This window comes from Xiphias gladius, chromosome 8 (assembly GCF_016859285.1).
Source record: "Xiphias gladius isolate SHS-SW01 ecotype Sanya breed wild chromosome 8, ASM1685928v1, whole genome shotgun sequence".
NCBI classification, from domain to species: domain Eukaryota; kingdom Metazoa; phylum Chordata; class Actinopteri; order Istiophoriformes; family Xiphiidae; genus Xiphias; species Xiphias gladius.
The window spans coordinates 10,975,365-11,003,309 of record NC_053407.1 but is presented as its reverse complement, the minus strand read 5'-3'; the positions used below and the strand labels follow the sequence as shown (position 1 = coordinate 11,003,309).

General features: G+C 40.2%; 2 protein-coding genes across 4 annotated transcripts; one reads left to right on the top strand and one right to left on the bottom strand.

Annotated features, from left to right (window-relative positions):
* On the bottom strand, nucleotides 1-20,986 carry ush1c (Usher syndrome 1C). 2 transcript variants are annotated; one of them, XM_040132828.1, is made up of 24 exons: nucleotides 20,818-20,986; nucleotides 20,241-20,356; nucleotides 17,853-17,920; nucleotides 16,206-16,349; nucleotides 15,937-16,075; nucleotides 14,589-14,697; nucleotides 14,442-14,466; nucleotides 14,284-14,341; nucleotides 13,978-14,166; nucleotides 13,830-13,889; nucleotides 13,295-13,351; nucleotides 11,795-11,937; nucleotides 10,878-10,943; nucleotides 10,631-10,788; nucleotides 9,889-9,938; nucleotides 9,413-9,577; nucleotides 9,087-9,203; nucleotides 5,519-5,581; nucleotides 4,390-4,431; nucleotides 3,604-3,657; nucleotides 3,378-3,477; nucleotides 2,461-2,570; nucleotides 2,205-2,260; nucleotides 1-860 (listed from the first exon to the last, which is right to left on the bottom strand). In XM_040132828.1, exons 2-24 carry the CDS (start codon nucleotides 20,274-20,276, stop codon nucleotides 848-850), a joined length of 2,022 nt encoding a protein of 673 aa, XP_039988762.1. In that variant the 5' UTR covers nucleotides 20,277-20,356; nucleotides 20,818-20,986; the 3' UTR covers nucleotides 1-847. The 2 variants fall into 2 exon arrangements, with proteins under 2 accessions (XP_039988762.1, XP_039988760.1); XM_040132826.1 differs by lacking the exons at nucleotides 5,519-5,581; nucleotides 9,087-9,203; nucleotides 9,413-9,577; nucleotides 9,889-9,938 and adding an exon at nucleotides 10,380-10,435 and having other exon boundaries at nucleotides 20,818-20,975.
* ccdc77 (coiled-coil domain containing 77) lies at nucleotides 20,923-26,150 on the top strand. 2 transcript variants are annotated; one of them, XM_040132831.1, is made up of 12 exons: nucleotides 20,923-21,050; nucleotides 21,566-21,615; nucleotides 22,070-22,256; nucleotides 22,359-22,501; nucleotides 23,113-23,209; nucleotides 23,659-23,749; nucleotides 24,057-24,148; nucleotides 24,312-24,460; nucleotides 24,694-24,955; nucleotides 25,121-25,246; nucleotides 25,378-25,530; nucleotides 25,837-26,150. In XM_040132831.1, the coding sequence occupies exons 2-12, from the start codon at nucleotides 21,581-21,583 to the stop codon at nucleotides 25,981-25,983; spliced, it is 1,482 nt and encodes a 493-aa protein (XP_039988765.1). In that variant the 5' UTR covers nucleotides 20,923-21,050; nucleotides 21,566-21,580; the 3' UTR covers nucleotides 25,984-26,150. The 2 variants fall into 2 exon arrangements, with proteins under 2 accessions (XP_039988765.1, XP_039988766.1); XM_040132832.1 differs by having other exon boundaries at nucleotides 20,924-21,050; nucleotides 24,060-24,148.
* Nucleotides 26,151-27,945: the final 1,795 nt, after the last annotated feature.

The window sequence follows — 27,945 nt, the reverse complement described above, 5'->3', positions numbered from 1 at the left end:
CGGGAAAATCCAATATAATGTTACAGAAATTTCACATTGTGTCAGTCGTGGTCATAAAGTCCTGATTTTTAAGATTACATGAAAAATTGTTATACCCTCATTACTACTCTTATGAGTGGAAAAATTCAGGGCTGATGGGTTTAAGGTACATACCAATCTGGATTATGTTAAATACACTATTCATCCAAGTCGGGGCTAGCTGCCAAACTGAAGTCCAACTAAATAAGGCCTTCTAAAATCCACAAATCTGCACTCAAAGTCATAACTTTTTCCAAAAATGTTACTTTGTACTGATAGCATTGGCTGTTTGTCTCACGATTAGTCTTAGCAAAGCGGAGAGTGCACAAATTCAGTGTACACAACATCAACTCAATTCCGTGAATGTGAGCAGTCCTTTATTGGGCTTTGAAAAGGCAGATTGGAGACAAGCTATCGATTACAGTTTGCCTGTTCTAACTCGCTCTTTATTGTTATACTGACAGATGAGACCGACATCTACCTAAATGAGGTCAACCATGTCCAGGCTTGACATAGTTGAAGAGGATTACTGCAGACAACTAAATATTGACAGGAGCCTTCCTTAAACAAAGCTAAACAGTGAGAATGACTGCATGGTGTCAATATCTTGATACATGAGACAAGGCTGATTCTCAAAGGGCTTATTGTAATGCTAAGTAAAAACAAGAAGACCATCTAAGGACTTTTGGGGTACAAATGTGGATGAAGAGAAAGAGGATCAGTTTTATTTAGATTGGGATTAAGAAGACGGTGAATCCTGTAGGGTATAATCAAGAATAAAAACTTTCTTCTTAATCAGTCTGGTTTCCTTGGCAGGCTGGTGATGGAACTAGAAGAACGTCCTGCAGTAGAAGATAGAAGAATTAATCAGTAACAAGTCATTCTGTCAGATCCACTTTCACCAATTATACTAAAATAAAAGAGTTAAATAAATGAACTGTAATTTATTAACTGTACTTGTAGGTCACCTATGCACTGGAAAAATTATTTCTAACTGTGCTTTGGTTTAGTCACTGCACATTGAGCACAACAGAGCAACACACATGCAGGTGAGTTTTAGAAACAAAAGATAATCAGGGCTTAAACTGAACCCAAGATTTCTTTTCCTCTCTTCTCTTGACAGAGGGATTAAAACGGCAAAACCCACTTCTTTGGCATTTTTAAATTTTATCATGTCAGCCTCAAAAATAGCCCTGATCAAACTCTGGGAACATATTCATTTTTACTGTAGCAGGGCAGAAATCCTCGCCACAGTACCACCACTTGGTGTCTATGTACAGTGGGGTCCCAAAGTCTGAGAGCACTTACCCATTAACTTGAATGGGATGGTGGTCTAAGACTTAGGGAACCCACTGTATGTCAAAACATGTAACAGTCCCGTGGAACAACATCAATCAGAACAACTGCTGAAGGCTGGCAGGAGTCCTTGGCTGTTTTTGTGACCGTCCATGACCCGACGGCATGGGACAATACCACACATGCCATAAAAGTACCTTTGTGTATATATAGGGCTCACTGGGTCAGGATTTGGCAGATATATGGTGCGACAGGTCACTGATCACATTAGTTGTAAATGTCTTCACTCAAATAGCATGGCCATATCAATATAGAACACATGCTACAGCAATAAAGAAACACCGCCTTGATGAAATTTTCAAGGCAAAAAAAAAAAAGAGAAAAACTGCAGATTGTGTATGCAGCATAAATTCATTGTCACACTAGATTTTGTGGAAATAGCCAAGCTGTAACAGTAACACATAAATCTGACTGTCTGACAAAAGCGAGGGAAGACAAATACCAAAACACGCTGTGTGTCTGCTTTCTTCTGATTGACAGGGAGACTGTCACATGTGCTCAGGAACGAAAATGGGGCCAAGCAAAAACAAATGCCAAACCAAACATCCTCTCTGAGACGTGCAGTGAAGAGGAGGAGATTTGAAGGCCATGTCGATTACCAGGACGAGGATGAGGTAGGAGGAGAGGGAGGGCTAGTGCTGAAGTAGGTAGCCATGTCTGTACAGTGTTGCACTGCCTTCAAACACCTTTCTGTTCACAGTGGGACTGACTGATGCTGACTTAAGGCTGCATACACGTGCACATACATAATTGTTTTTAAATAAATAGCAAAGATGATATTGATTATACATATTTAGACTGAAAATTACAGAGTCAATATGAAGTCTTACACTTCATCTTCATAGTCTTTCGGAGGGGAAACAGCAAGCACAACATCGATCCAGTCCTGAAGATAAAAACAACACGGAATCAAAAAGATATATATACACTCAAGCTGCCAGACTGAATCTGCAAGTTAGAGGGTGACAACAACAAGCACAATCAATGTAGGTTGACAGGGTTTAACTGTAATCAATACAACACCCTGATGTTGTAGCTAATAAGGGAAATAATAGTAGCTAATGGGTCACGGTATTAGAGTAATACCCCTCCACTATTCCAGGCTCGAGCCAGAGAGTTTTGTCCCTCAGTTAATGTTGCATCGATCAGGATCTTCCCATTCACAGCCATAAGTTCATCCCCTGGTACGATGCCACCTACAAGCAGAGACATCAGAGACATTTATATGCCAACCATATTTCTTCACAACACTGACACGCGCACACACACACATCACACACACACACAGTACGTGCCTGCTTCAGCTGCAGAGATAAATAAAGTCTGCATGAAAGGGCACTCAAAAGCTTGGATCTCGAAGTTGACACAAGTAAACATGTTGTCCCCTACAGTGATGCAGAGCTGTAGTGGGGAAATATTTCTTAACTGTATTCACAGAGAAATGTTAATAAGCAGGTGTCATTCACTGGTAATGATGGAGGAATGATAAAGTACTAATCAAAGCATATTCTGTAAATACAACATAATGATTCACTTTCTATTCACAAAGGTTCGGTAGTATTTATGTTTTCAGTATTAAGTGTATTTGCAGTAAAAATATGTTGCCTGAGATTTCGTTTAACTGGCTGAATAGGGACATTGTCTAAACTCAGTTGTCAGTTTATTAGTGTTCTTACAGTCAGTGTATACTTAGGTACACATATACAGTACATACAGATACAAACACTTAAAACACGTGTAAATAAACAAAGAATTACAGACACTAACAATAAAGGTGCAAGACTGAAAACATACAGTACAAAGACAGATAATCATTTATTTCAGCTGAGAAAAGTATTTCATGTAATAATGTAACTGTTGTGTGTGTGTCTAGAATTAATTTTGAATGGAGGATGGATTCTCTTCTCTCAGAACATAGTTAAACAAATCTTAAAATAAACTTGAATGGATTGTAAGTTGACTTGACATGAAGTTAAAGCATGAACCTTAAAAACCAAACTCACCGTGCTTATCTGCAGCGCCACCTTCATACACAGAAGAGACCACCAGCTTTCCCAAAGGGGAGTCTGCTCCGCCCTCCAGAGCAAGCTCAAGCTGCCCAGCCTTAAGAACAGTAGCCAAAACATCAGCACCATCAGTCATGCTTTAGAAAATCTTCTCCTCAAAAGCGGTAAGCGAGATTCTTCCCATCAATAAAACAGAGCTATATAGTGCGAATTAAGTCAATACCTTTTTGATTCTCAGCAGTCTCACATCTCGCCCGGCTATCTGGTCCGAGGAAAACTATTAACAAAGGGGAAACGGATTGGAAAAAGTAGAGGAAAAGAGCACTGCAGTTGCATAGTAAGTAGTGAAATAATTAACAGAGGGGCCAACATAAAGAATGGGCTCCCGCTCTCTTAATATCTGAATGGTCATGGTCAGCAATAAAACAAGATACCAATAGTATATCACACATGGGCTAATTATAATGGAAGACAGGCTGAGTAAACAGAGGACTTCTGCTACTGGTAGTTTACATCAAGAAAGATATATGCCTTTCCTCTGGAGACAAACTGACAATCTCTCTTATTCCCACAGCAGTCATCTAATTCTGCCTACTCTGCTGTATTTGCCCTGCCGGCTAGCTACCAGAAGTAAGCTTGTTCAGTTATTAATCAAACTAGCAAGTCAAGCTAACCTGGGCTGTTAATTCACTTATATCATGTCTAAGTAAAACAATATCGAAGAAATTTACAATATTAATATACAATATATTAAAAAGTTGATGGCAAGACAGTTAACAAATATAATTAACACGTTAAGCTAAAAATTAATGATTTTGAGTTTGTGCATCGTGTATTGTTGTAGTAATGCTAATTTTAAGGCTGCCATGATAAGAAGTCAACAGTACTTTCTTTAACCTTAGAAGCAGGAGCTAAGAGCTGGTGGCTGTCCACCACTTTGATTTTAATGCTGCATATTTATTGAGTTGTCTGCATTGTTGTAGTGCTAACAAGATCAGGCAAACAATACCATTGAGTAAGGATCAAAGTCTTCCTCGTATTTCTGAAATCCCTGAAAGAGAATCAACATGCAGGTCATTAAAAACTGATGATTTTGTCAAGAACGAGTTAACAGGACACAAAGAAACAAACCAATCGCTAAGAAATCTCTGTGAATGTGAGGTGTGTAACAAGTCACTGAACAAAGTGCTGGTCGGATTTCCTTTGACAACCAGTTCTGTGTTTTAACACCACCTTCAATAAGTGGAAACCATGGAGACACTCAGTGGTTTTTAAAGCATCAAGCCTTAATTGAATAATAACAAGAATAAGTCACAGGAACAGCCGCACACACATACACAGAAAATCATTCCAAATCATTCATACCAAAGATGACAGCTATTTAATTTCATGGGAGGGGAAAGGAAACAGAAAGAAAAGCTCTCAGAGGAAGGACATCACATTTATCTATAATGACTCACAGAGCCATTTTTCTATCAGCAGAATAAACACTCATTAATCTAATTCTTAGTTTCCTGTTGTTCCAGAGAAGCTCAACATCGGACTTAAAAATATGCTCACTTGTTACATATGATTTTAGTTGTTGTTGCTGGAGACAACAGCTGAAATATGACCAAACAATTCAACTGATGGGTTATTTGGAATAATAGATAAATCTAATGAGGCCGATATTCTCTGTCTCCATGCGCACCGAAGGTACATAAACAAACCTTCCTTTCTTTTGCCAATGTTCACTGCATCAACCCATGTAGAGATAGAGATTAAAACCACTCGGAGTCTTCTGTGAGCCTTTATATGACAGTCCTTGCTGTACAAACCATCTTTTGCCAGTGTAGATCAAAACTAACCAATGCAGTAAGACCAAAACAATGTGATGTGTGCAACTATACTACAGTGTGCTTCAAATCGATGAAAGTGCAGTCATGCATAAGCTACACAACTGGACCTAAAGGCAGTGATGCAGCCAACGGACAGGGGACATAATGAAAAAATAAAGGAGGAGCCATCACTGAGTCTCCAGTCAACCATGAGGAAACCTGATGTGTGAGCACAGAGACAAAAAGTGCAGAAAGAACAACAGGACAAAAGCACTCACGAGTATTAATAGAGTAAGAGAGGTGGTTATAGGTATGGATTACTTGTTTTTTGTTTGATTTGAAAGACGAGTTGAAAGGCACCATCCGTTTTAACATTTCTGGAGGCTGAAAAACAAGACCAGGTGACAGCTTTTAGTGAAGATATGAAAATAAAGAACACAAGCCTCACTCCTGTGCATGAATTGTTTTCTCTCTATTATTTGTTTGAAAGAGTGACTTCAGGCCAGTTTGAAAAGCAGTGATTTACTGCTCTCTCTGATTTAAAGTTTTAAGTCCGTCTCACTTCTGACCGCACCCCACAACGATGATTGGTTTGGTTGGGTGTAGTCAGAATTGTGCCATTCTACCCTACGCAACCACATCCACACCCTGGAGTACACTTCACTCATCACTGCAGCAACGCGAAAAGTTAAACCACCTGTAAGTGAGTGGTACACACTGAGATTATTTCTTTTAACAACAAATCAAAAAAGTGAGATAATGGCAACATCCTAAAATTGTGTGTTGATATTTATATCCTGATTCTGAGGTAATGAAGAGTTTTGACCGACAAAACTTGCTAGTTGGATCAGTTCAGTGGTGGTTTCATCCTTTTCCTGGGATTTGGTGACAATAGGCAAATTAGTGTAATTACAAATTACACCACCAGCCTTTGACCTATTTCTTCCAGCTGATGAGACATGGTGATAGACAGGATCCCATATACTACTATACAGCCACAGTCCCTGGGGAAATACTGGACAAAAGGTGACACAAAACATAACTGCATTCAGAAAAAAATTTCTATGATGTCAGTTTTTTTCAATTAAACTTATAAAACAGTATCTCAAAACATCAATAGTACAGTTGTGTGCAACAGCAATTTAGAGTAGACTTTTTTGCTAGCACACATACTCAGAAAATCGAGGTAAAACATGATTTATAGTGCCCCCTCCTTCAGCTACCACAGTCAAGGTACCCTTCAGCAAAGCATGTCACCTCCAGTGGCTGATGGTAGAAGTGTGTGGTTGTATTGTTCTGCTCTCAGGTGTAGATGTGTGACTCATCTAACGTGAGGCAGACGCTTTCTGGAATAGAGGGTTGCTCAGTTGACTAGTCCAAGGTAAATGCAGTTTGAAGAATGAATAATCTGCCCAGTTTCATTAGAGAATTTTTGACAGGAAGGAGAAATGGCTCCCCCGTGTGATCTAATAACCATTGAATGGATTTCTGCGAAACAGCTGGAGAGTCTGGAAGACTCACCAGGAGTAGAAAAGGAGACAGAGATTAATACCTCAGCCAGATAATGGCATACTGGGTCAGATGTCTGAGTGCTATATGACCTGAATCAAAGTTATATGCAGGGAATAGATTAATGTAGTGTGGTGTGTTTCATACCAGACCATCAGAACGGAGCGCAGGTCTGTGTGGATCTGGTCGATGGGTCTGGGACTGAGGCAGCATGACAGGCTTAGACATGACAGGGGCCATCTGACGCCTCTGGTTGGGGGGACTAGGAGCTAGTTGCTATTGGAGAAGACCACGTTTCCAAGCAACAGCTGAGTATAGGTTTGTATTTAAACAGTAAATTCATTTGGTAAGTCATTTTACAAAAAAGCATCTTGTTTTGGTGGGATTGTATAAATGTATAACGTTCATGATTGGGGTGTTTGCAAAACTTGACATACTATTATTACAGAGAGAGACTCACCAAGGGAGTGCTTGAAGTGGAAATATGACTGGCATGGGATGTATTTCTCATTACCTGAACCACAGTGAAATAAAAAGAATCTTTCAGCCCCCTGGCACACGCAGCACACTGCATGCGTACTGGTGCAACACACACCCAGACTCACTCACATCTTCTTAGATATCACAGCCTTGCTGAGGTTTCAAAAGCATCCAATGCATTGGGGGAAAAAAAATAAAAATCGGCTCCTCTCCTGAGTTACAATATGCTAAACTCAAACCAGACAGCTATAAGCAAACGTCAATAACAACTAACACTATCTCTGAATGCCTTTCCCTCAGCTAGAAGAAAATTGTAAATCAATGACTGCCCAATCAGGTTATGCTAATACGGTGTATCACTCTCTTTTGAGGCATAATACATACTTCCCAATACATAAAACAGAACATGCATATAAACCTGTGCATTAGAGAGAATCGAATCCTGCAGCCCTGAAAATGCATCGAGCTATCTACATATTTCTTTGAAACTGCTGATTCAACTTTCCTGCATAGATTGAAAAAAAAATTAGCCTTGCCATCTATCAGTTAGACACTCTTAAACTGAAGCAGTAATACAACAAGAAAAAGCGAGTCTGACACATCAGCCCTCTCACATGAGAGTCTCTAACCTTTGGACTAGAGGGGTTGGACATTTCACTGGTGTTAGACGAGTAAATCCCTCCTCTCGGGAGATAACCGCCGGTCTCCCACTCACTCCTGTGCTCCGGAGGACTGGGAGGGTGTTGGACGTGATACTGATAATGCTGGCAGTACCCACTGAGGATGCCTATGCGGCCTTCGGAGTGTTGTGGAGGTGGCGGCGGAGGGGGAGGCGGGGGCGGTGGAGGAGGAGGGGGCGGTGGTGGAGGAGGCCGTGGAGCAGGTTGAGGGGAGGATGGAGGCCACGATGACTGAGATGGAGGAGGGTAGTGGGAGGACAGTGGGCAAGGGAGATGGGGTGGGGGAGGGTGAGGCTGTGGGTGAGGCCTGCGCCCCTTGTTGGTCAAGGTAGACGGGGCAGAGGGAGGTTTCCTGGTACTGGGTGGAGACTGAGGTCGGCGCTGTGGCGATGCTCGAGGGGGAGGAGGAGAATAGTTGGGGATGGTAGGGTTCAGCTTGGGCGAGGGTGGAGGGAGAGGCAAGGGAGGAGGTGGCTGGCTAGTGCTGGGCTGGGTGGGGGCCAGTCTCTTCAGAGGGCCCCTCAGGCTCTGATCAATGTTATCCAGGTTGATGTCATCCAGATCCGTGGTGGCCAAGTGGAGGCCGCCGGGGAAACGCCTCACCTTGGGCTCAGAGGCAGGAGAGCGTGGCGGGGAGAGCTTAAAGTCACAGTGACATGAAAAATGTTTTTACCACATGTTAATTCTCCTTTCAGCCTAATTAACAATTCATGCTTGACAACTCACATTTCTGAATTCCCGTTTCCCTCTGTCCCTACCTACTGACTTCACCTGCCGGAAAATCTCTTATCTTTCTTTGTATGAGAGGAGTGAAAATGCCAGCCACAAATTCACTCGCAAAGTTTTGAGCAACTGCCGTGTTGTTTCTCATGTCACATAACTCGTGTAACCTAACATTCAAACCGACATGAGTGGCAATGCGGCACACATGCAAACTCTTTTAAAAGCCTGAACTCTGGAGCACTGCTGAACTGTCCTTCCCTGTATCATTTTACTCTGTACCATCCTGTTTTAACCATAAATATTGATAAAACCAAATATGGAGACAAGTCATCAGCTAAGCATGCTGGGGAACAGTTGCCTCTTACTGATCAACCATTTTTCTGAATATTGTTGTGGACCTGTCTAAATGCTAGGTTATCAGGTTAATACATATAAAATTTTATGGAAAGACAAAACATCACAAAAAACAAAAAAAGAGAGGCGGTCTCACTCTGTACCTCTGGGGATTCGTTCTCCACACAAGAGATCTGCTCCAACCGAGTCTGACAAAGGCACTCCACCCAGTGTTGCACTTTCTCAGACTCCTCTAGGTCTTCTCTTTCCGTCTCTGAAACCTGGCACATCAGACAACATGCATCAGTCCCTCACACACTCGCTCCCACGCTCAGCTGTGCAACTTGGTGGCAATTTAGTTAAAGCCAAAACTTGAAACATTGAAAAGCGAAGTTAACTTTGCCATAAAGAGAATCATAAATATTAATCCAACACATCCAATTGTTTACTCCACTAGACAGTTCACTTGGGTAAACCCGTCTTTTCATACCTCCTGAACCAGCCTATTGATCTTCAGTTGCTTCTCTCGTTCATACATCTCTTCTTTCTCCTTGGCGAGTTTCAGCTCAAACTCCATCTCCTTCTTGTGTTTTCTCTGCTCCTGCAGTGTGTCTGTGTTTGACACTTTCTTCTTTTTCTTCTTCTTTTCTCCTTTCTGAGGTGTCAGTTAGTCAATAAAAATAGCAGGGGAGAGAAAAATCTACCACTCCAGACCAAACACCATGACATGCGCAGATAGCTAGTGACACCACACTGTGTGTGACTGTTAAAACCACAGCAAACAACTTTAAGTTTTATAATAATTTAAAAAAAAAAAGAAAAAAGAAAAAAAGCTCTGGTCTGAAATATGTAACCACCACCTTGTCATGAAGTCATAGGAAACAGTTAAAAACAATAAAGGTGTTATTCCAGACTTTCCTCTGTGACCACGCTAATGGCACACTGAACTCACACAGCTGACAGTACCTTGCGGATCGATGGCAGTTTCCCCTCATATCGATAAAACCAGCCAAATGCTATGGATGGAGATGACCACAGGTAATTCTCAAAAGTATGTTAAATCTAAATCAAAGTTTCAACAAAGTCTCAGGACAATCCAAGCAGTTTATCCATTTGAAAAACAAGACATTAAAGAGCCACAACACAGCACTCAAAGAGAAATGACTGAGCCTGTTCCATTTGGGCAAACTCTACTTGAAAACCAAATGATGCAAACTGCATTTTAAGTGATGCAAACTCATCTTTCAGCTGCTGGATTTTGGTCGTCAGTGTAATTTCTTGACAGCATTTAGTGACAAATAAATACTAAATGAGGTACATTATGATGAAAAAGTTTTCTCCAATGATTACATTTTGGTTGTCAAAGGAAATCTAGCACTAGTCTTTGTGTATGCTGGTTTGCACAAACCTCCTCCTACAACAGCTGCAACACTGCACAGCTGAGGCTCCAGACTTACTTGTCTGTCCTCCTCTTCCTCCTCTTCTTCTGCTGTGAAGGAGCTGGCCTTATCAGCTTAGAGGAGAGAAGCCATAAAAAGCGCCACAGCACACAACAGCGACAGACAGACAGCATGCAGAGAAAGGGAGCAACTAAGGTGAGATACAGGAGAGAGATACTTCTACAACTATGGTTTCAGAAGAAAAGTAAATAGATACATTCAGAAGTGAATAGAAGATTCATGAGTTTTAAGGAGAAAGGTGTCCTTACGAGAGCTCTTAGCCTTTGGAGTTGGGCTGGTTTTTATTTCAGTTGGAGCAGGTGATGGGTTCTTCGGAGTGTGTGGGCTCTTAGGGCTCTTGGGCCTTTCCTTGGTGCCCCAGTCCTTCTCCCAATCTCTGTTGTTCTTCTTCTCCATGGCCTCAATCCTACACAGGACGACAAAACAACTGAGGTATGTAAGATATATTATTAAAACAATACTGAATTGGCACTTTGTGGACAATGAGTTGCATACTTCTCCATCTCCTTTTTATAGCGCTCCTCTTCTTCTGCAGTTTTCTGAGAGATCTCCATCTTTCTCCTGTTAAACAACATAAATACACAGGTTTCAACATAAAAAACTTTATCCACACAGCAAGCGACAGTCCAGGGCTATAAATACAGAATATGGGACATTAATCCAGTTTATTGCTGCTACTGAAAGCTTAATTCCTCCAACACATGATATGCAGCCCAATTATTCATCCCCAGATACTGCCTGCATCAAAAACACTTAGAAAATTGAGTGCTTCCTCTGAATTTATAAACAACTGAGAAAAAATGTGTAAATGATTTAGCAAAGTGAACACAAGTCTACTGTGTATTGTGATGCAACTACAAAGCAATTCAGTGAAGGTCCTCCGTTAGACAGAAAATCACGGTAGGTCCTGTTTACTTTGCTTGTAACTGATTTATGTAGATGTGTGTTTGAGCAGCATCCGGTTGCCCGGTCAATCATTTATTCTTCTGTTCAGAATTGAGGAGAACTCTGTTTTGCTGTTCTGCTGCAGGTGTAAGCAGGCCATGCAATGCCCTGAATGGCATTTGAGGTATCTGAATTCAGGGTGACGAAAGAGGTTTGATCCACAAAGGCAGACGAAAGTGCCAGGCTATTGTAAAGGCAGAATTCGGCACTGACTGACAGATGGTGTTTGAGGCTCGATACAAAGGAGGCGGCCTCTAAAATGGACAGAACGATTTCTGGAAAACATCAACTTAATGTCAGTCAACACCTTTATTATTGGGTGATGACTTTCAGTTTCAGATTGAATGCATTTGGCAGTATTTCCAAAGCTGATTATTGGACCCAGTTGCTGGTTTTGCTGTGTTCATATTTCTGAGGTCAAATCAAGATCAACTTTGTCTGAAAAGCATTTTCCTCTGTTCACTCACTGTCTCTCCTTCTCCTGCTGCTCTTTAATAATTTTGTTGGTCTCCAGTGCAACCCTTTTCTGGTGCATCAGCTCCTGCCTCTCCAGCTCTCTGCGGGCCTCCACTGCCAGGCGCTCCTCGTCTGTCATAAACAGCTCACTGCCCTGAGAGAGTGACAACAGCCAGAGACGATAATCAGGGACAGACATCATGTACAGCAGCGGTCCTCAAACTTTTTGGCTCTGGAGACCGGAAGGCAAGTCCAAACCAGTCTCCCACATTGGGGAGTTAAGAGAAGTCTTTTGTTGTCACGTAACATCTTTGAAGCTTTTTTCTTACAGCCTCAGAAAAGCATGTGAACAATTTCTATAATATCTTTATCTATGCAGAAACAAAAACCTATAAAATACATACTAGAAATACTGTACTGTATAGATTCCTAATTGTTTATTGTTGCAAAAATAACTAAATGGGAGGCAAGAGAGGCACAAGATGATTGATCAATATTTAAGTATAGTCATTTTGCTTTGATGTCACTGATCAATTTTGTCACATACTGTATTAACAGTGGCTCTCTCATTTTACAACAAAGCCTGCAATTTCAATAAACTATAATGGTGGATGTGATGGATATGTCAAAACAAAGACACACACACACACACACACACACACAAACACTAACAGAAATACAGTAATTGCATCAGACAGGCACCAAGGAAAACACTGTATAAGACGGGACTGCTGGTCTCAGTTACACAGTCGTCATCACTGAGTCCCGAGGCAAACAGCCTGCGGAGTGACTTGACTGATGATAAATGTTTCTCCTGCAGACAGACGGGCTGAGGCACAGGCTAGGTAACGTGATGTCTCCGAAACAAAATGGCACATTAATGTGTGCGGTGCAGGAATGCAAAGGGGAGAAGGCAGATGTTTGTGTTCCCACATCCATAACAGATGATCCCTTCACTGTTTTTATCTTTCTGAGAGAAATACATTTCCTCATATGTGGTTTCAAAGGTAATTAAGCAGTTTTTATCCACATCCCAGGTTTCTCCTGATCTACATATTATTCTATGATCCCCATCACAATAAAAACAATTGTTCTAGACATTTTATATACACCATTTTTTGGGGGGGTTGCTATTACCATTATGTCAAGATTATAAGTTCAAAAGTCATTAAGAGCTTGCTTTGTTATTTACCAGATTTAATTTAATATCCCAGTAACTTGGGACTCTCTGGGAATCCTTTTAAATTCAAACTCTCTACATGTAAGAAAAACATAGCAACACACAAGTCACTTTATCCAGGATTATTCATTTTAATGGTTTGGCGGTCTCATGTGCAGATGCATGCATATCCATCTTAAACTCATATACTGTGTCTGCAAGAGTATTCTAAAGTACTCACAAGAGTTTAGGGGTGAAGAGTTATAAAAGATGAAGTTCAAAAGATAACATGTTGAATACTCTACAAATAATTATTAATCATTATCAGGCATAATGTGGTTAGTGTACTTACAGCTCCTGTCAGAACAGTAATCGTCAGACTCCTGCTGCTCTTCAGGACTTTCACAGCCTGTGAATATAATAACAAAAGACTTTAAATAATGCCATTAATTTTCAAGATAAGATTAAGGGGAATACCTTAACACTGCTCTGTGGCTCGTGAAAAGTATGTGTAATGTGTATTCATCGGGGTGTGAAATCATTACCGGCTCCAGGCAAATACCAGTACATATCAAAAGCTCTGGTTTCTCAGCCACTTTGGCAAAAAACTGACTTTGCTTGGAGGGTTTTTCTATCTCAGAAAACTTTTGTTTGGTTGAACTCTAATTTGGCTTTGGTTCTTCAGTTCAGTGATCAAAGCACAGAACAAACACTGCCAGTGATCAGGGGTTTAACAACTCGTGGCCCTCATGGCACTTTGGGTGCTTTGGATAAAAGGACACATACAAAATTTTATATCTAGGTAATCATACATAATCACCGATAAGATTTGAACTCCATTTACCATTATTGCAAGTGGATAAATAATTAAGCTGAGCAAAATTCACCTCTTTGTGGTCCACATTGGTGAAATCCACCCCATTCACCTCCACAATCTGGTCTCCAACCTACATTTTGATATAAGACATAGATAGAGTTCACAGCAGGCAGGGAAGTGAGTGTCAGCATTTCATAGAGGTGTTTTTGAGCAATCACCGCAAGTCCAACTTCTGCAGAAAGAGAGCCTGGCTTGACGTTACTGATGTAGATGCCAGGTTTCTGGGTGGGACCACTGGAGATGCTGATGCCCATACCCTTTGTACCCACAAGACTGAGGAAAACCTTCTTCTCCTTGATCTCCTTCCCTCCGATCGATGCCAAGCCTGCAACACTGTTTTTCTTCTCCTGGGAGGTACAGAAAGAAAGAATAAAAGAAACAAAAGTCCATAAGCTGTCTGCTGATATGATACAACTTTTGAAACTGACAAATGCCATGAAGAAAAAAACAAAACTGCCTTTTACCCCTGACTCTGACACAAACTGGTCAACAAACTGCCACTTCAGGTCTTCATCTGATGAGCTGGAGAAATTAGATAAGTACATGAGAACACAGTTGAGCAGAATTTCACACGATAATAACTAAACAAATGAATGCTATGTTACTATTTTAATGATCTCACCTTTTGACTGGGATCATCCCCACATCTGTAAAGATGGGAATAAAAATAAATAAAATCAATTGAAAGATGCCATTGATGTTAAACAATACTCACTTTTATGCACATCAATCGTGCTACTGTTTGAAAGTGAGTTTGTGTTTGACGTACGCCTAACTTTGAGTGACACAATCTTCTTCGTCTTGATGAGACTGACGACCTCCTCGTGGATACAGGAGGAAATGGAGTATCCGTTGATGCGCACAATCTCATCACCAACCTATGAATGAGCAGAAGGTGGGATATTAAGAATGACACAGTCACATTCACAAACTATCAAATCAGATCACAGATGAAGTTACTGCTTCTCCAGTAATGTGCCTCTCTGTCCGCTGAATATACCAGCCACAATATGATTTATTGATCTGTATGATCTATTTACATTTTTGATGTTTTAGCCATTTAGGTGATGCTCTCAGCTACAGTGACTTAAAATCAAACAGCCAAACAGTTGAGTTTGTTTATGCAATAATAAAAATTGACAAAGTAACTTCATTATATTACACTATGTATGTGTTCTAATTAAAGATTCTTGATTCTTCAAAAAACTGATAGTGAAAGAAAAATATGCTATTTGCACACAGTACAGGCAGGTGCTGGTACACAACTGCTAACACTGTAGGATTTCTCCTTTTCTTAACCAGTTTTTATGTAACTGCTAACAGTTGATAAAATAGAACTAATAACTAAGGGAATATAATTTAAGATAACCTACTCAACCTGATTTTAAAGCAACTTAAAACACAATGTATTCTGACAATATTACTTTAACTGTGGAAAAAAATAATTAATTTAAAAATAATAGTAATTAATTAAAAGCAAAGAAAAGGATGGATTTTTTTTTTTTAATCAAATAATTTCCCTAACTACCAACAGCAATGTTCTCTGCTGACTGTGTTTCTCTGATTTGCATCAAGATACTAGACAAGAGACCATCCTCACCTAAGATGCCGTTATGAAGCTTATTGTAAGTCTGTCACAATACACTGTGACTCACAGAGGCATTCTGTCGCATCTGTATGAAAGCATCAATCTCAACAGGTCTGAGGAGGACAGTAACTTTTTCCATCATGACAGACGCAATTTCTTTTATTTATTTTCCATCTGGGTGCTTTACCCCACCTAGTGGATTCTGGTATTATGACTCATAGTGACACTGGGACACATGGCCAAAGAAAATCACAACAATCTGATTGACTTGATAGACAAAATAGAATTATCTTATTATACTATATGTGTCCATGTTTCAACTATGAAACCGACTGAAAATAGTATTGGTATCCTAAATAAAAGTAGTACTATTAATATTATATCATTAATAATACTACTATAATGACTACAAAATAATTATTTTAGATACATATAGCTCTTTATGTGGTACTTCAAATACAATTAGAATTTAGTGTTTCAGAAGTTTAAAAAAACAAACAAACAAACAAGTTAGCTCATAGGTACATACCTGAAGGCCGACATTCCCAGCCTGACCGTCTTTGACAATCTGTGATATGTAGAGACCACAGCCAAACTCCAGCCCTCCTCGGACACTCAGACCCAGTCCATCACGATGTGTCCGATCCAAACGCACCTCTTTGAGCTTCCTGCACAATCAGGACAGACGTGAAACAGAGATACAAAACAGGATGTATCAGCCACGTAAAATTTAGAAAGGGAGGAGGAGGATGGTGTCGGTATGAAAACAAAGACAATACAATGCCATGCTGTACTCACCGTGACCTCTTGGGGGTGAGCAGATCGTACTCCACCTGGTGTTTGAGTGGGATGAGAGGTCGGATGGCGTCAAACAGGGGCAAGCGCTTTGGTTCGTTGATTACCAGCTTCAGGTCCCCCACCAGCACTGGCAAATCCATCGACCTGAGAGAGTGAGAGGAGGATAACTATAGATTTCCAAAGAGAGACCAAGTAAAGACCAATTGGCTTTCTACAACAAGTGGACACATGCATTTATAGTAAACCTTGGTACAAGAAAAAGGATTTGCATTACAATACGTAATGAAGTTGCACTAAAACCAGAATATGGAAATGAAAAAGTTTCAGGCAATAAATTCCAATATGATGTACATTTCTAACTGACATCAGCTACATTTAGACAGAATTGAGAATTAATTGAGCAGGGTCAATGTAAGAAAATCTGATTAAAAAAACAATGAAAATTATACTCCAAAACTTACTATAGACTTCTCAAACCCCTGTCATTTTTTTGCTCATTTTATTTATTTGTTTATTATTATTAATTATCATATTTTTGGGTGGGGAAATGAATTGACTATTAAGGATCTCTTTCACACAATAGCATTGCACTGTAGATTTTTTTCCCAATGGTGTTGTTTTCAGCTTCTGTATCCTGACGAGAACATAATTCTAGAGAGAACCTTCAATACTTCCATTGTGTTTAGAATGAACACAACCAGACTTTATGATACTGAATGGTCATATTAAGAGATACTTTAGTCTAAAGTACAAGTAATCATAATGGCCTGTAGAAGATCTTATCAGCCAAAAGATCATTAAAGTCCTCACCTAAGCTTCCATTTCTAATTTAAATATACAGTATAGAATATAACTATAATATCTAAATGGTGATGGACTAGAGAATCCAATCGTCTGTCTGTTACAATTCAAAGAAAGACAAAAAGCAGCTAGAACAGCCATAAAAGCAGCGAAGTAAAAGCTACTGCATAAAATCTGTCAACCTGGCCTCCTCGTTGAATTATTAATAGGTGCCATTTCAGCTCTGTTTGGAGGATGAACATGAAAGGAGCTTTTGTGGACAACTGGCCAGGCTTGTCGGAGCACACTGGAAACTGATCAGAGGCTTAACCAATGGGGCCACAGGGCTCTGCCTCTGTACAAAGATTAATTGAAACCTAGACCTGTAGCCCCCCACCAGTTCACCTAATCCCCAGCCTTCTGAGACCAGGCTGTTATCAGAAGCCAAGGTGAATGTGCATAAGAATTGACTCAGCCAGGATTAAGAGCTTTCGATAATAAACCATGAAAAAGGTAGAGAGGAGTTAAAAGAAGCTGGAGAAGGCATTTGGGCATCATTTCACCTGTTGCTAACATTGGAAAAGAAGGAATTCCAGAAACACTTGATGCAAATGAGAAAAAATTTAGCCTTTTATCTTAGATTTTACTGTCTTTTTTATATTTGTATCAGCGGAAAAATTACAATACTGGTTTAAAAATTATTTAACAACACAGTCTATTCAATAACCATCAACAGTTTATTCATATAATATTATAGAGGTGTGAATATACAGATGTGTGTATGACAAAGACAACACAAACAAGAAAACGAAACCTGCTCGCAGACACACATTAAAACCGCACTGAGCAGTGACAGACGGTACTCACTGGTGATACATGCGGAGGACGTCGTACAGGTAATCCTTCTCTGCTTCATTTTCAATCAGCAACTCTACCTGCAAGAAAGGATAAACATCTGGTGCCATCCTTGTAGTCACTCCTGAATCAGAAGAATCATCAGCCCACTGACTGACAAACACACACACACACACACACATACACATACACACACACACACTACACCTCTCTCGTGGTCCTGACAACATTACAGGGGGTGAGCCATCTGTGTGCGTGTGTGTGTGTTTGTGTGTGTGTAGGAGTCATACAAACCTGATGGCGGCTCAGCTGCAGCAGGATTGTTTTGAGGAAACGCTTCGGCCAATCACTGATGTAACACATTTGCACCTTTCTGACTAAATCTAAAGCTGCAAGCTTCACCCCTGAATTGAATGGCTTGGTTTTTTTTTTGGTTTTTTTTTTCCCAATCAGAGTGAAGAGTTCGGTTAAGACTAGCCTTTAGGATGATGAGGCTCCTTAGAGTAAAGCAGGTGTAATGGGCTGCCCTTCCCTAACTATCAAACCACTGGGAGGGAATAATGGCAGAACAGCTGAGGAGAGGCGGCAGTGGAAAGGTCAGCAGTGTCGTCTTACATCTCAGACACAAACAGAGGTGAACATTCACACCCAACATTCACGCACGCACGCACGCACGCACGCACGCTCACATGCACACACACACACACACACACACACACACACACACACACACACACACACACACACACACACAAACCTCATCTTGAACAGTGTGAACGGAAAACTTTAAAGATGAATTCTATAGAGAGCAAAAACACATGCAAATTCAGACACTTCTGTGTCATTTTATGCAGGGATTAAAGCATAGGCTGATCAACTAAGCCTCACTGTAGTTTAATAAATGTGGAACTTCAGGCTCCGGAGCCTGCTGTGAGGTCGCTGTGAGGGTGTGTGTGACATTGTGTTTACGACTGTCATAAATTTCTCTTGCTCGGGGAATTGAGACACAGTCAGCCTCTAGTCCAGCCCGACCTACACGAAGACTTTGGCACCATAATCCAATAAGATAAGAGATCCTTGGTCAGTCAAATACTGAGTTTGAAAAGCACTGTCTGGTTTCGAGATCTGGACTGCTTTCACACAGTAATATCCAACGTAACTAACTTCTATTACAATGTACACACATGCATGCGTACGTCAACCTCCAGAGAAGAAACCAACCTTTAATTGGTACTTTTACAATGAAGACACATATAATAAAGCAGTTCTTCAGTTTGAATCAAGACAGTTAAACTGACACACACACACTCAACCAAACAGAGATTCAGTGTCTATGATAATGTCCCCGAAAAGAAACAAAGCCTGATTGTGCCATGTACTCCCCTCAGCCTTTAATTAAACCCCCAAATTGTCCCATCTCTTCCGCTCAGCTGCTCATCCCTGACATGGTCTACATGATCTAATGCTAAGTTTGCCCTTTCAGGAGATCCCACAATATGGGACCCTGCCAGCCTGCGTGCATCACAGATGGCTGTGCTGTGATCCCTACATGCTTCGGCGAGGAAAACACCCTGGACATATCATGTTTCCTTCCTCTGTTATGTTTTACTCATAGTTACCTTTTCAGGACTTTACCTATTGTAGTACTATGCAAACACCAACCAGAAAACGTGGTATAATTTGAGCTTAATTCATGGAACCATATATCCTGGATCCACATAACATTTATTTAATCATGCTATTGTTATTCACCATGGTGACCTCATGATGTCTACTTTATAACGTTATAATGTAACGTCAGGAAGAAAAGGTACCGGCCAGTTGACCAATTCAGAAAGGATGTAGATATATAGATATAGATGAGATATAGCTCCTTTGAATACACTGTGACTACTTGCTTTTAAGCTTTAAAGCACACTAGGAAGATCCACTGCAGCCCAAACTATGCTCATAACTACCCAAAAGACGTGTGCCTGTAAGTACCATCTAGCAGAACAGTTTTGTGAACATTTCTCTTTAAACACTTTTAAAAAGGCAGTTATTTCGGGTCGAATGAAAACCCATTCATCTATTAGCAACTCTTATAGTTCTGTCTCTATTTCTCCCATTGACTTTATAGTAATGATGAGATATTTTTTAACCCTGAAGATACTACCATACAATTTCTAAATAACATGTTTGACTCGTATACATGATTTTTGATTTACTTTTTAAAAGGCATCCTTTTGAAACTAATTCGTGACGGATTTTAGCTGCGGTTTCTTTTCCGTAAGGCCTGTGTCTGCGCAACATCCCACAGGGACAGACACCTGAGCGAGTGAAGTGACAACCAGGTAGACAAGCAGCTTTTTAAAAGAGCTATTTAATCAGTGTCCGAAGACAAAAATGCTGGGAACTCACCTTGTGCCTAAATTCCCGAGCTACTTTCCGCTCCATTGCTGAGAGACAGAGGCAAACAGGCCGACGGGGACACGGAGTGGCGGTGAAGTTTGACAGAACTGGACCAGTGTATCAAGCTAGACGTGGTTAAAATCACAGCTTCCGGTTAGGATTTCCATAGTAAAACAGGAATTAACGAGGGGGGGTGGTTTCGGTAATGAATATGACCAAGGAGAACATAAGTTATCTAATTATAAACTGTGTAATTTTTTTGTACACTTCATGTTCTCCACACGTTTACATTTTAGGCCTTTATTTTGAAGGGATAAATGTTTGACTTTAGTCCTTAACGAAGTTGATGAAACGACCGCTGGCGCGTTACCCATCGGTTATTAGGCAATTAGCTGTTTACACGCTTCACTAGACTTACTAGAATATATCTATGGGCTACTACAGTCACACGTTTTAAACGCATTTTGGAAAAAAAAATCACTGAATTACATAAGTAAGGTTTGACACGGAATTTTCTAATGACCCCCTGAACATCATTAATCATGGTTGACTCTTAATTAACTTCATTCCAAAAAACACTACTTACCCATGCGTGCCACACGAATGGCATGATAGATTATGTGGTTATTGTATTCATTATTTCATGACACTCCATATATTTATATTTAATCATTGCCGCTAGTTGGCAAAATAATATCCTCTTCGTTCCGTACCCCGCGAAGAAGACGAAGAGGCGTAGACTTCCGGGTTTTTCAAAAGCTTGGTAGCAACGAACAACACCACTGTAGCGAGGGCTGAGAGTTTTTTAAAAACTAACAGGTGAGTAAACTATATCATATGAATCTTCGCTAAAACGCTAGAAACGAATGGAGAACAGCTTGCCCACGCTACTGCACTTTTTCGTGCTGGTTTTAGCTACATCCGAGATTTCACAATCAGTGATTCGTTATAGATGAACTGGATTTCTGTCAGTTAAATTGACCAGCACATTCTCCCGTTTGTGCCTTCACCCTTATAATACTCACCAAATACTCCAAACTGCCCGGCTATGTCGAGGTCGTCTGACGGCTGAGTGTGTGTTCAAAACGGATTTAAAAAAAAAAAGTTATTGTTTCTAACTGAGAACAGTTGTGTGCTTTGAAACGTCCCCCTCCCGAGTGGGACCCAATCCATGCCAGCAGGAACAACTCGCTGGACGGTCAAACTAACTTTGCAACAACCTGCGACAACTAAGTCGTTCTGCAGTGCTGATGACACCCAAATGTACATTTCCCGTATCAGTATGTAAAGACAAGCACATCATTTTTATTTTTTTTTTTAACTCTTGTTTTCAGTTGTTTTGTGCAGGGATGGGATCTCCAACGAAAGATGCAACACCACGCAGGTAAGATCCTGTAGTCAACACGCGGGAGAACAGACATTTTTGTGGTCTTTTCTGCCAAGAAAGAAACTTTGCTGTAGCACTGAGTGTCCAGCGTGAGAGGGACGTAATGCTTTTAACTGCAATCTCCCCAAATGATACTTAGACTTATTTCGCCAGTCTGGCCCCCCACTATTACGGTCCTAAGTCTTATCCCACATGGATTTAGTCTTACTCCTTAAGTGGGTGTAAATCTCAGGGTAATCATTCATTGTCATTGCTTGTTGTTTCTTTGCAGACAATTACTGTACATGCACAGGGTAAAATGTAACTGACACTGCAGGACCACAGTCTAGTGGCTAGAGCAAACACAGAGTCAGTATTTAGAGTTCATGTGAAGCGTGTGTGGTACTGGAATGGTATGCAGAAGTGCCCCCCTTCCATATTGGCCCGTAAAGTCAACTTTTTTTTCCTACAGAGCCAACACTCAGACCCCTGGTCGGGAACCTGAGTCCCCACTACCCCCCATCCATGAGCGTCTGGCATACCTGCGTCCATCCAGGGAGCTGCTGGAGTTCTACAGACAGAAGATCGCCCAGTTTGACGGGGAACACGAGGAACTGCTGCAGATGCTGGAGAAGTACAGAGGCATCACAGAGGACCAGGTGAGACACAATTAGGAGTCATTGTATTTGCTGTTGCTTATCGGATGTACCAGAGCTGATTTGTTTTAACTGATCCTCTCTCTGTCTTGGATATCCTCCCAGCATAAGCTACTGTGGGAGGTACGACAGCGCGAGGGAGAGATTGCTGAGCTGCAAAATGCTCTGAGTGACATGCAGGTCTACCTTTTCCAAGAGAGAGAGCAGTCCCTCCGGCTTTTCGCAGAAAATGACCGACTAAAGATCAGGTAGGTGAAACCATAAGAACAGTAAGAGGTATTTTTCACAGCAGAGATTTTAACATGTTATAAAAAAACTGGAAAAGCACAGGTTTAACTAATAACATTAATAAGGCCTGCTTTTCATTTCGGTCGTCCAGATCCATACTATTATGCATGTTTGATCACTGTCATGACTTAAATGGGGACACTTAAATGGCATGGAACCGTCATTGATGCTATCACTTGCACCTGCACTTTTCCTACTATGTGTCAAAATGAAAACAGCCCATTGGATGTTAATAGTAAATAGCTTACAGGGCCATCTGACTGGCTGCATATTAATTCTACATATTATTTGAGATATTTATTTAAAGCCCCTACACACACCCTACACACCCAACGTAAAGGCAAGTGAAAACAGGTGTTTTCACTTGCCTAACTGGACCCCTTCAAAAGACTGTGTGGGCATGTAGGGACTCTTCCTGATTGACAAAGGTCTATCCAGCCAGGGTGATGGAAAATATCTGTGTGGGTGTGCAGAGGCTTTAACATCTGTCTTCAGTATTGTATTGCCATTATTCTTCCTCGGCACTTCTGCAAATAAAACTGCATCTAATTACCTATTTGGTTTTGTAAAGAGAGCTGGAGGACAGGAAGAAAATCCAACACCTTCTCGCCCTGGTGGGTCCTGATGCAGGAGAGATCACGTATTTCCTCCGGGAACCTCCTCACAAGGTACACACTCCATCACAGGTCTTTCTCACAGCAGACGTTCTGAGTTGTCAAACACATTAAAATACAACATAATTAATTGTCTTAGTAAATGCGTTGGCTGGAACACCTAAATGGATGTTACTAATCTTATTAGTTATACCTGTGCTTTTGCTGCGGTGACAAGTCCAAATACCTGCTGTAAAGAAAAAAGTTGTACTAACCATGAAAATATTTATAATGTCATTTCCTACATAGATGCCAATTCATTTTAGTGTTTTTATTATTGATTTTTTTTTTTTTTTTTTTTTTTGATATTTGTGTATTTCAGTTTCAATAGATTTACACATTTACAAATGTTTTTTTTTTTTGTGGATTAACAAAAACTTGTTCCATTTTGAAAAAACAGGCAGGAAAAAAATCCGCTTGGTTGTGTATGTTTTGAAGGCACGATATATGTGACTATATTTCAGGTTACTATCACTCAGCGGAACCCTGAGTCCAGATTGGAGGAAAATCTGAGTCTCAGGCCAACAAAGTTAAGACCTTCTGCGAACAGGAAAGGTTTGAAAACATTTTTTTTTTTTTTTTAAATGCTTTTTCTACATATAATATTATTTCAAATTTGTCTAATAATTTATTGTTTGTCTTTTATTGTATTCTTTAATTAAGTCATCAACTATGTTATTGTGTTTAAAATGCTTGTTATAATGAATAATGATAGTAAAGATCTGGTAATGTTTTCTTTTTCATTTCTTTTAACTCCAGCACAGAAAACCAGATCTTATAAGTGAACAAAAAGATAAATAATTCTGCTTGAGGTTCTGCTCATTCTTCTGACTGTGTCACTTACATTTTGTGTCTGTTTAAGTAGAGAGTAGCAGGAGAACAAAATCAGCAGATGGGGTAAATGGGGAGACCCTGGAACAATACAAGAACGACAACCAGACTTTGTTGCTGCAGGTACAAGCCCACTTTATGAATGCACAAAATGGGATTTGGGTGATGTCATCTCACACAAACATGCTACACATCACCTCTGAACAATAATTCTTTCCGTTGAAAGGTTTTAAAATGGACTGAAACCTGATTTTAATTGCAATTATTTTGTGGTTCACATTTCCAGGTGGAGGCGCTGCAGGCTCAGATGGAGGAACAGACCCGTCTGGCCAAAGAGCAGGTAGAGTCTCTGCTGGAGGATAGACGGATTAAAACAGAGGAGGCACAGGCACAGCGGCAGAGAGATGAGGAGCGCGTCACAGCTCTGACTGACAAGTGGGTCTTATAATGTTTACGATATCTGATGTCTGCATTTTTAGTTCTTTAATGCTCCTATAAGAGCTGAGCGTATTTTCAGAATTATTCGTATCTTTCTGCTTGCTGGTTAAGACAGCTCTGGAATTTATCTTGTTTTTGAAGTGATACTTATGCTGCGGAACGATAATAAATCTTCTTCATACCGACTTAAGTGTATGACTGAAAGTTCCTCACCATTTTTGACCCCTCAGGCTCCAGCGAACCCAGAACCTGCTGCATGAGAGCACCAGAGATTTTTTACAGCTGAAGTTTGACACACGGGCTCATGAGAAGAGCTGGATGGTGGAGAAGGACCGGCTGCTAAGGGAGCTGGATTCCTGCCACAACCGTCTGAGGAAGGCTGGGTCTGACGGACCTGAGCCGGGCCGAACATGGCACCCCAGCAGCAGCACGGCCCTGCTCCTCCCACGGCCTCAGCCAGAGTCACACCAGACACACAAAGAGGAGCTAAGGGTAACTGCGGTTATCTGCATATGCTAACTGTAGGACTTAAGAAGACATTCTTGCTAACCTATCCATTTTGTAGAATAGCATAAATATTGTTAACCTTTTCCCTTGATAAAGAACGTCAGTAGCTTGCTTTGGATTTGGGTGATTGTTGTAGTTCTATTTCACCAGGCAATGCAGGAGGATCTGAAGCAAGCCCACCGTCTGGCAGAGATGTACAGGGAGCAGTGTATTACTCTGGAGACAGAACTGGCCCAAATCAGAGAGGAAGGGGATGTGGGCAGGGAAATATTTAAGGTACCGTGGTTGGACTGATGCTTATGGCTGTGAAATTCATGCACATCTCTGATTGGTTGTTCATTAACGAAGGTGATTCCCAAGTTTCTTCTTGCTAATATTTCCAACTTACTAAATATCTATGTGTGCAGGAGCGTTCCGACAAAATGGCCAAGCGTCTTCAGCTGATGACTCAGCGCTACGAGGCGCTGGAGAAGAGGAGGGTCATGGAGGTGGAGGGCTTCAAGACTGATCTGAAGCACCTCAGACAGAAATTCAAAGATGTTGAAAAACAGCTCCTCAAGGTGAAAAGCCTGTGGGGTTTCCCAGTAGTCTTACATTGTCTTTTTTTTTTTTTTTTTTTTTTGGTTTTGGTTTTTTTGGGGGTTTTTTTCATGAAAAGGTTCACAAGAAAGTTATTTTGTGATTTCAGGTTAACAAGCTTGTTTTGTCAAGATCACAAATAAATCATTTAGTTGTATTTGTAAAGCAAAACTGAGAAAACTTCCCCTCTAGCCTTCCATACTGCTGTCATTAGAAAATTAACATTTCAACTGCTTTACTGTGTGCCTATGTATTCACTAGTAGGATATACTTCTTTTGTGTTTCAGGTTACTCTGAATATTGGGCCCAACCAGGACCTAGCTATTCTGCATGAAGTACGCCAGACCAACGCCAGGACAAAAAAGGTTCAGGGAGAGCTGATGGCGCTGAAGGCTAAAATCTACGGGCTGGAAAATGAGCTGAGGTTTAGCTGAAGAATGAATTGTGATGTCTTGTGTCTGCCTGTAGAGGAGAATCTCTGCGAGGTCTATCCCAGTCATGTATGTTTGTGCTACTGTGTTTATTACTGAGACTTGAACTGAATGTTATTTCTATGTTGTATTTTGGACCAATAAAGATGTTTTGTTACAATGGTTTTAAATCAGTGAACACGCATAATTATTTATAGAATGAATTCTGCAAGCAGCAATAGGCTTCTTCCCAGCAGACATTTTGACTTGTCATAGTTGGAAAAGCCATGTTACTTGTAACATTAACTGTTCTATTCGAGTGTCCTAGTAAGTCATGACAGTGATTCATCATGCACAGCACCAGGACGCTGAAGCTGAAACAGCTAAATGGAATTCAGCCATTATTCATTTTATTATTCCCACCTTTGCTTTACTCTCTATCGTCCTTGGTACGCTAATACTAACTACAGCTTTTCACTAACAGTAACTAGAAATGAACTGGTAAGTACCTGGTATTTACAGCACTAACTACAAGTAATTTTACCTGTCTGTACCACAAATGACCTTCATCAGTGAATTTGAATTCATGAATTTGTTTCACCAAATCTCTGCTCTCTCTCTCAAGGTAGTTGACAATCAGTGAAATGATGAGCAAAACTTCTAAAAAACATGTTTATGGAATGTAAGTAACTCCGCTAATTGCAGATGAATGCAGGATGGAAAGAGATGAAGACTTTTGGCTCTACATGGCATCTTCATCTTCTCAAATAATTATACAAGCTACAGTCTGAGGAGAAGTCGTACAGCTGTGAGATCTACGTGCCTACTACCAGTATATGTTTTTTAAGTAACAGAATAGTATATAGTATATAAGACATATTTAACAAAGAAACCATAAGTTGTCACAGCCTTCCTGACATAAATATATGGCTTTTTTCCCCTTTTTTTCTTCTATTCACGTTTTCTTTGGAAAAAATAAATATATTTTAAAAAGTCAGTCTTGATGAGCAGTTGTGATGTGGGAGAGCTTAATTTTCCTGATTTCTGTATTCTTAACAGTACTTATAAAGACAAGGTACGAAAAGCAAATTTCAGTAGAGCCCTTTATCTCTCACTAAGTTTTTTACTTTGTATTTTTTTTAAAAACCTGTAGATGTGCCTTTGAGAAAATTATAAAACAACATATTGCCATTACCATATTTTCATAGCCCAAGAAATACGATAACATGAAAGGCTACATAAAATAGAAGGGACAAAGAGAAAAATGGAGAAAATTAATGAGTAAGATCAAATTCATAAATGAATTAAACAATTTGATGAAATACAGGCAGATTAAGTATTTCCAACATTTGTTTTTTGTTTTTTACATTAATATTGTTATATTAACTATAATAATTTGTGCCTGGTATCTTTTTTCCACAAAAAAAATCAATTACATCTTTAGAATTTCTTAAAAAGGCATCTACTCCTTCTCCTTCATTGAAAAATCCAGGATCTGTGATGAAAATCATACGACAAGATGTCTCCTACGTCACCAGGAGGCCCATTGTTAGTATATGTACACTGTAGATTTCAGGTTTACGGGCCACACTTTTGTGAACTGAATACTGGAGCAGGATTGGCTTTCAGATTGGCTGTGATGACCTGCACAGGTTTTAAACTCAGATTTTAGGTGAGAAACGTTCGCCCTTGGGCAGATAAATGTGAAAACGGCCTGAAACTCTGCACAGTGAATAGTGGAGAGGGGGCTTTAACATTTTTTTTTATAAAAAGTTTATCAAATATATAACATCAAAAGGAAAAGAGTAAACGCACATTATCATTTAGAAATGTGGTATTTGTTAAAAAATAAAAAAAAAAACATTAAGGTCATAATATTTGCAATAAAATTAAATTTGGGGTCTTTGCATTCAAAATATATCATAACATCTTTAACAGAAAGTTTAAAAATGTGTTTACAATGTCGAAAATGACATCGAAAATCTA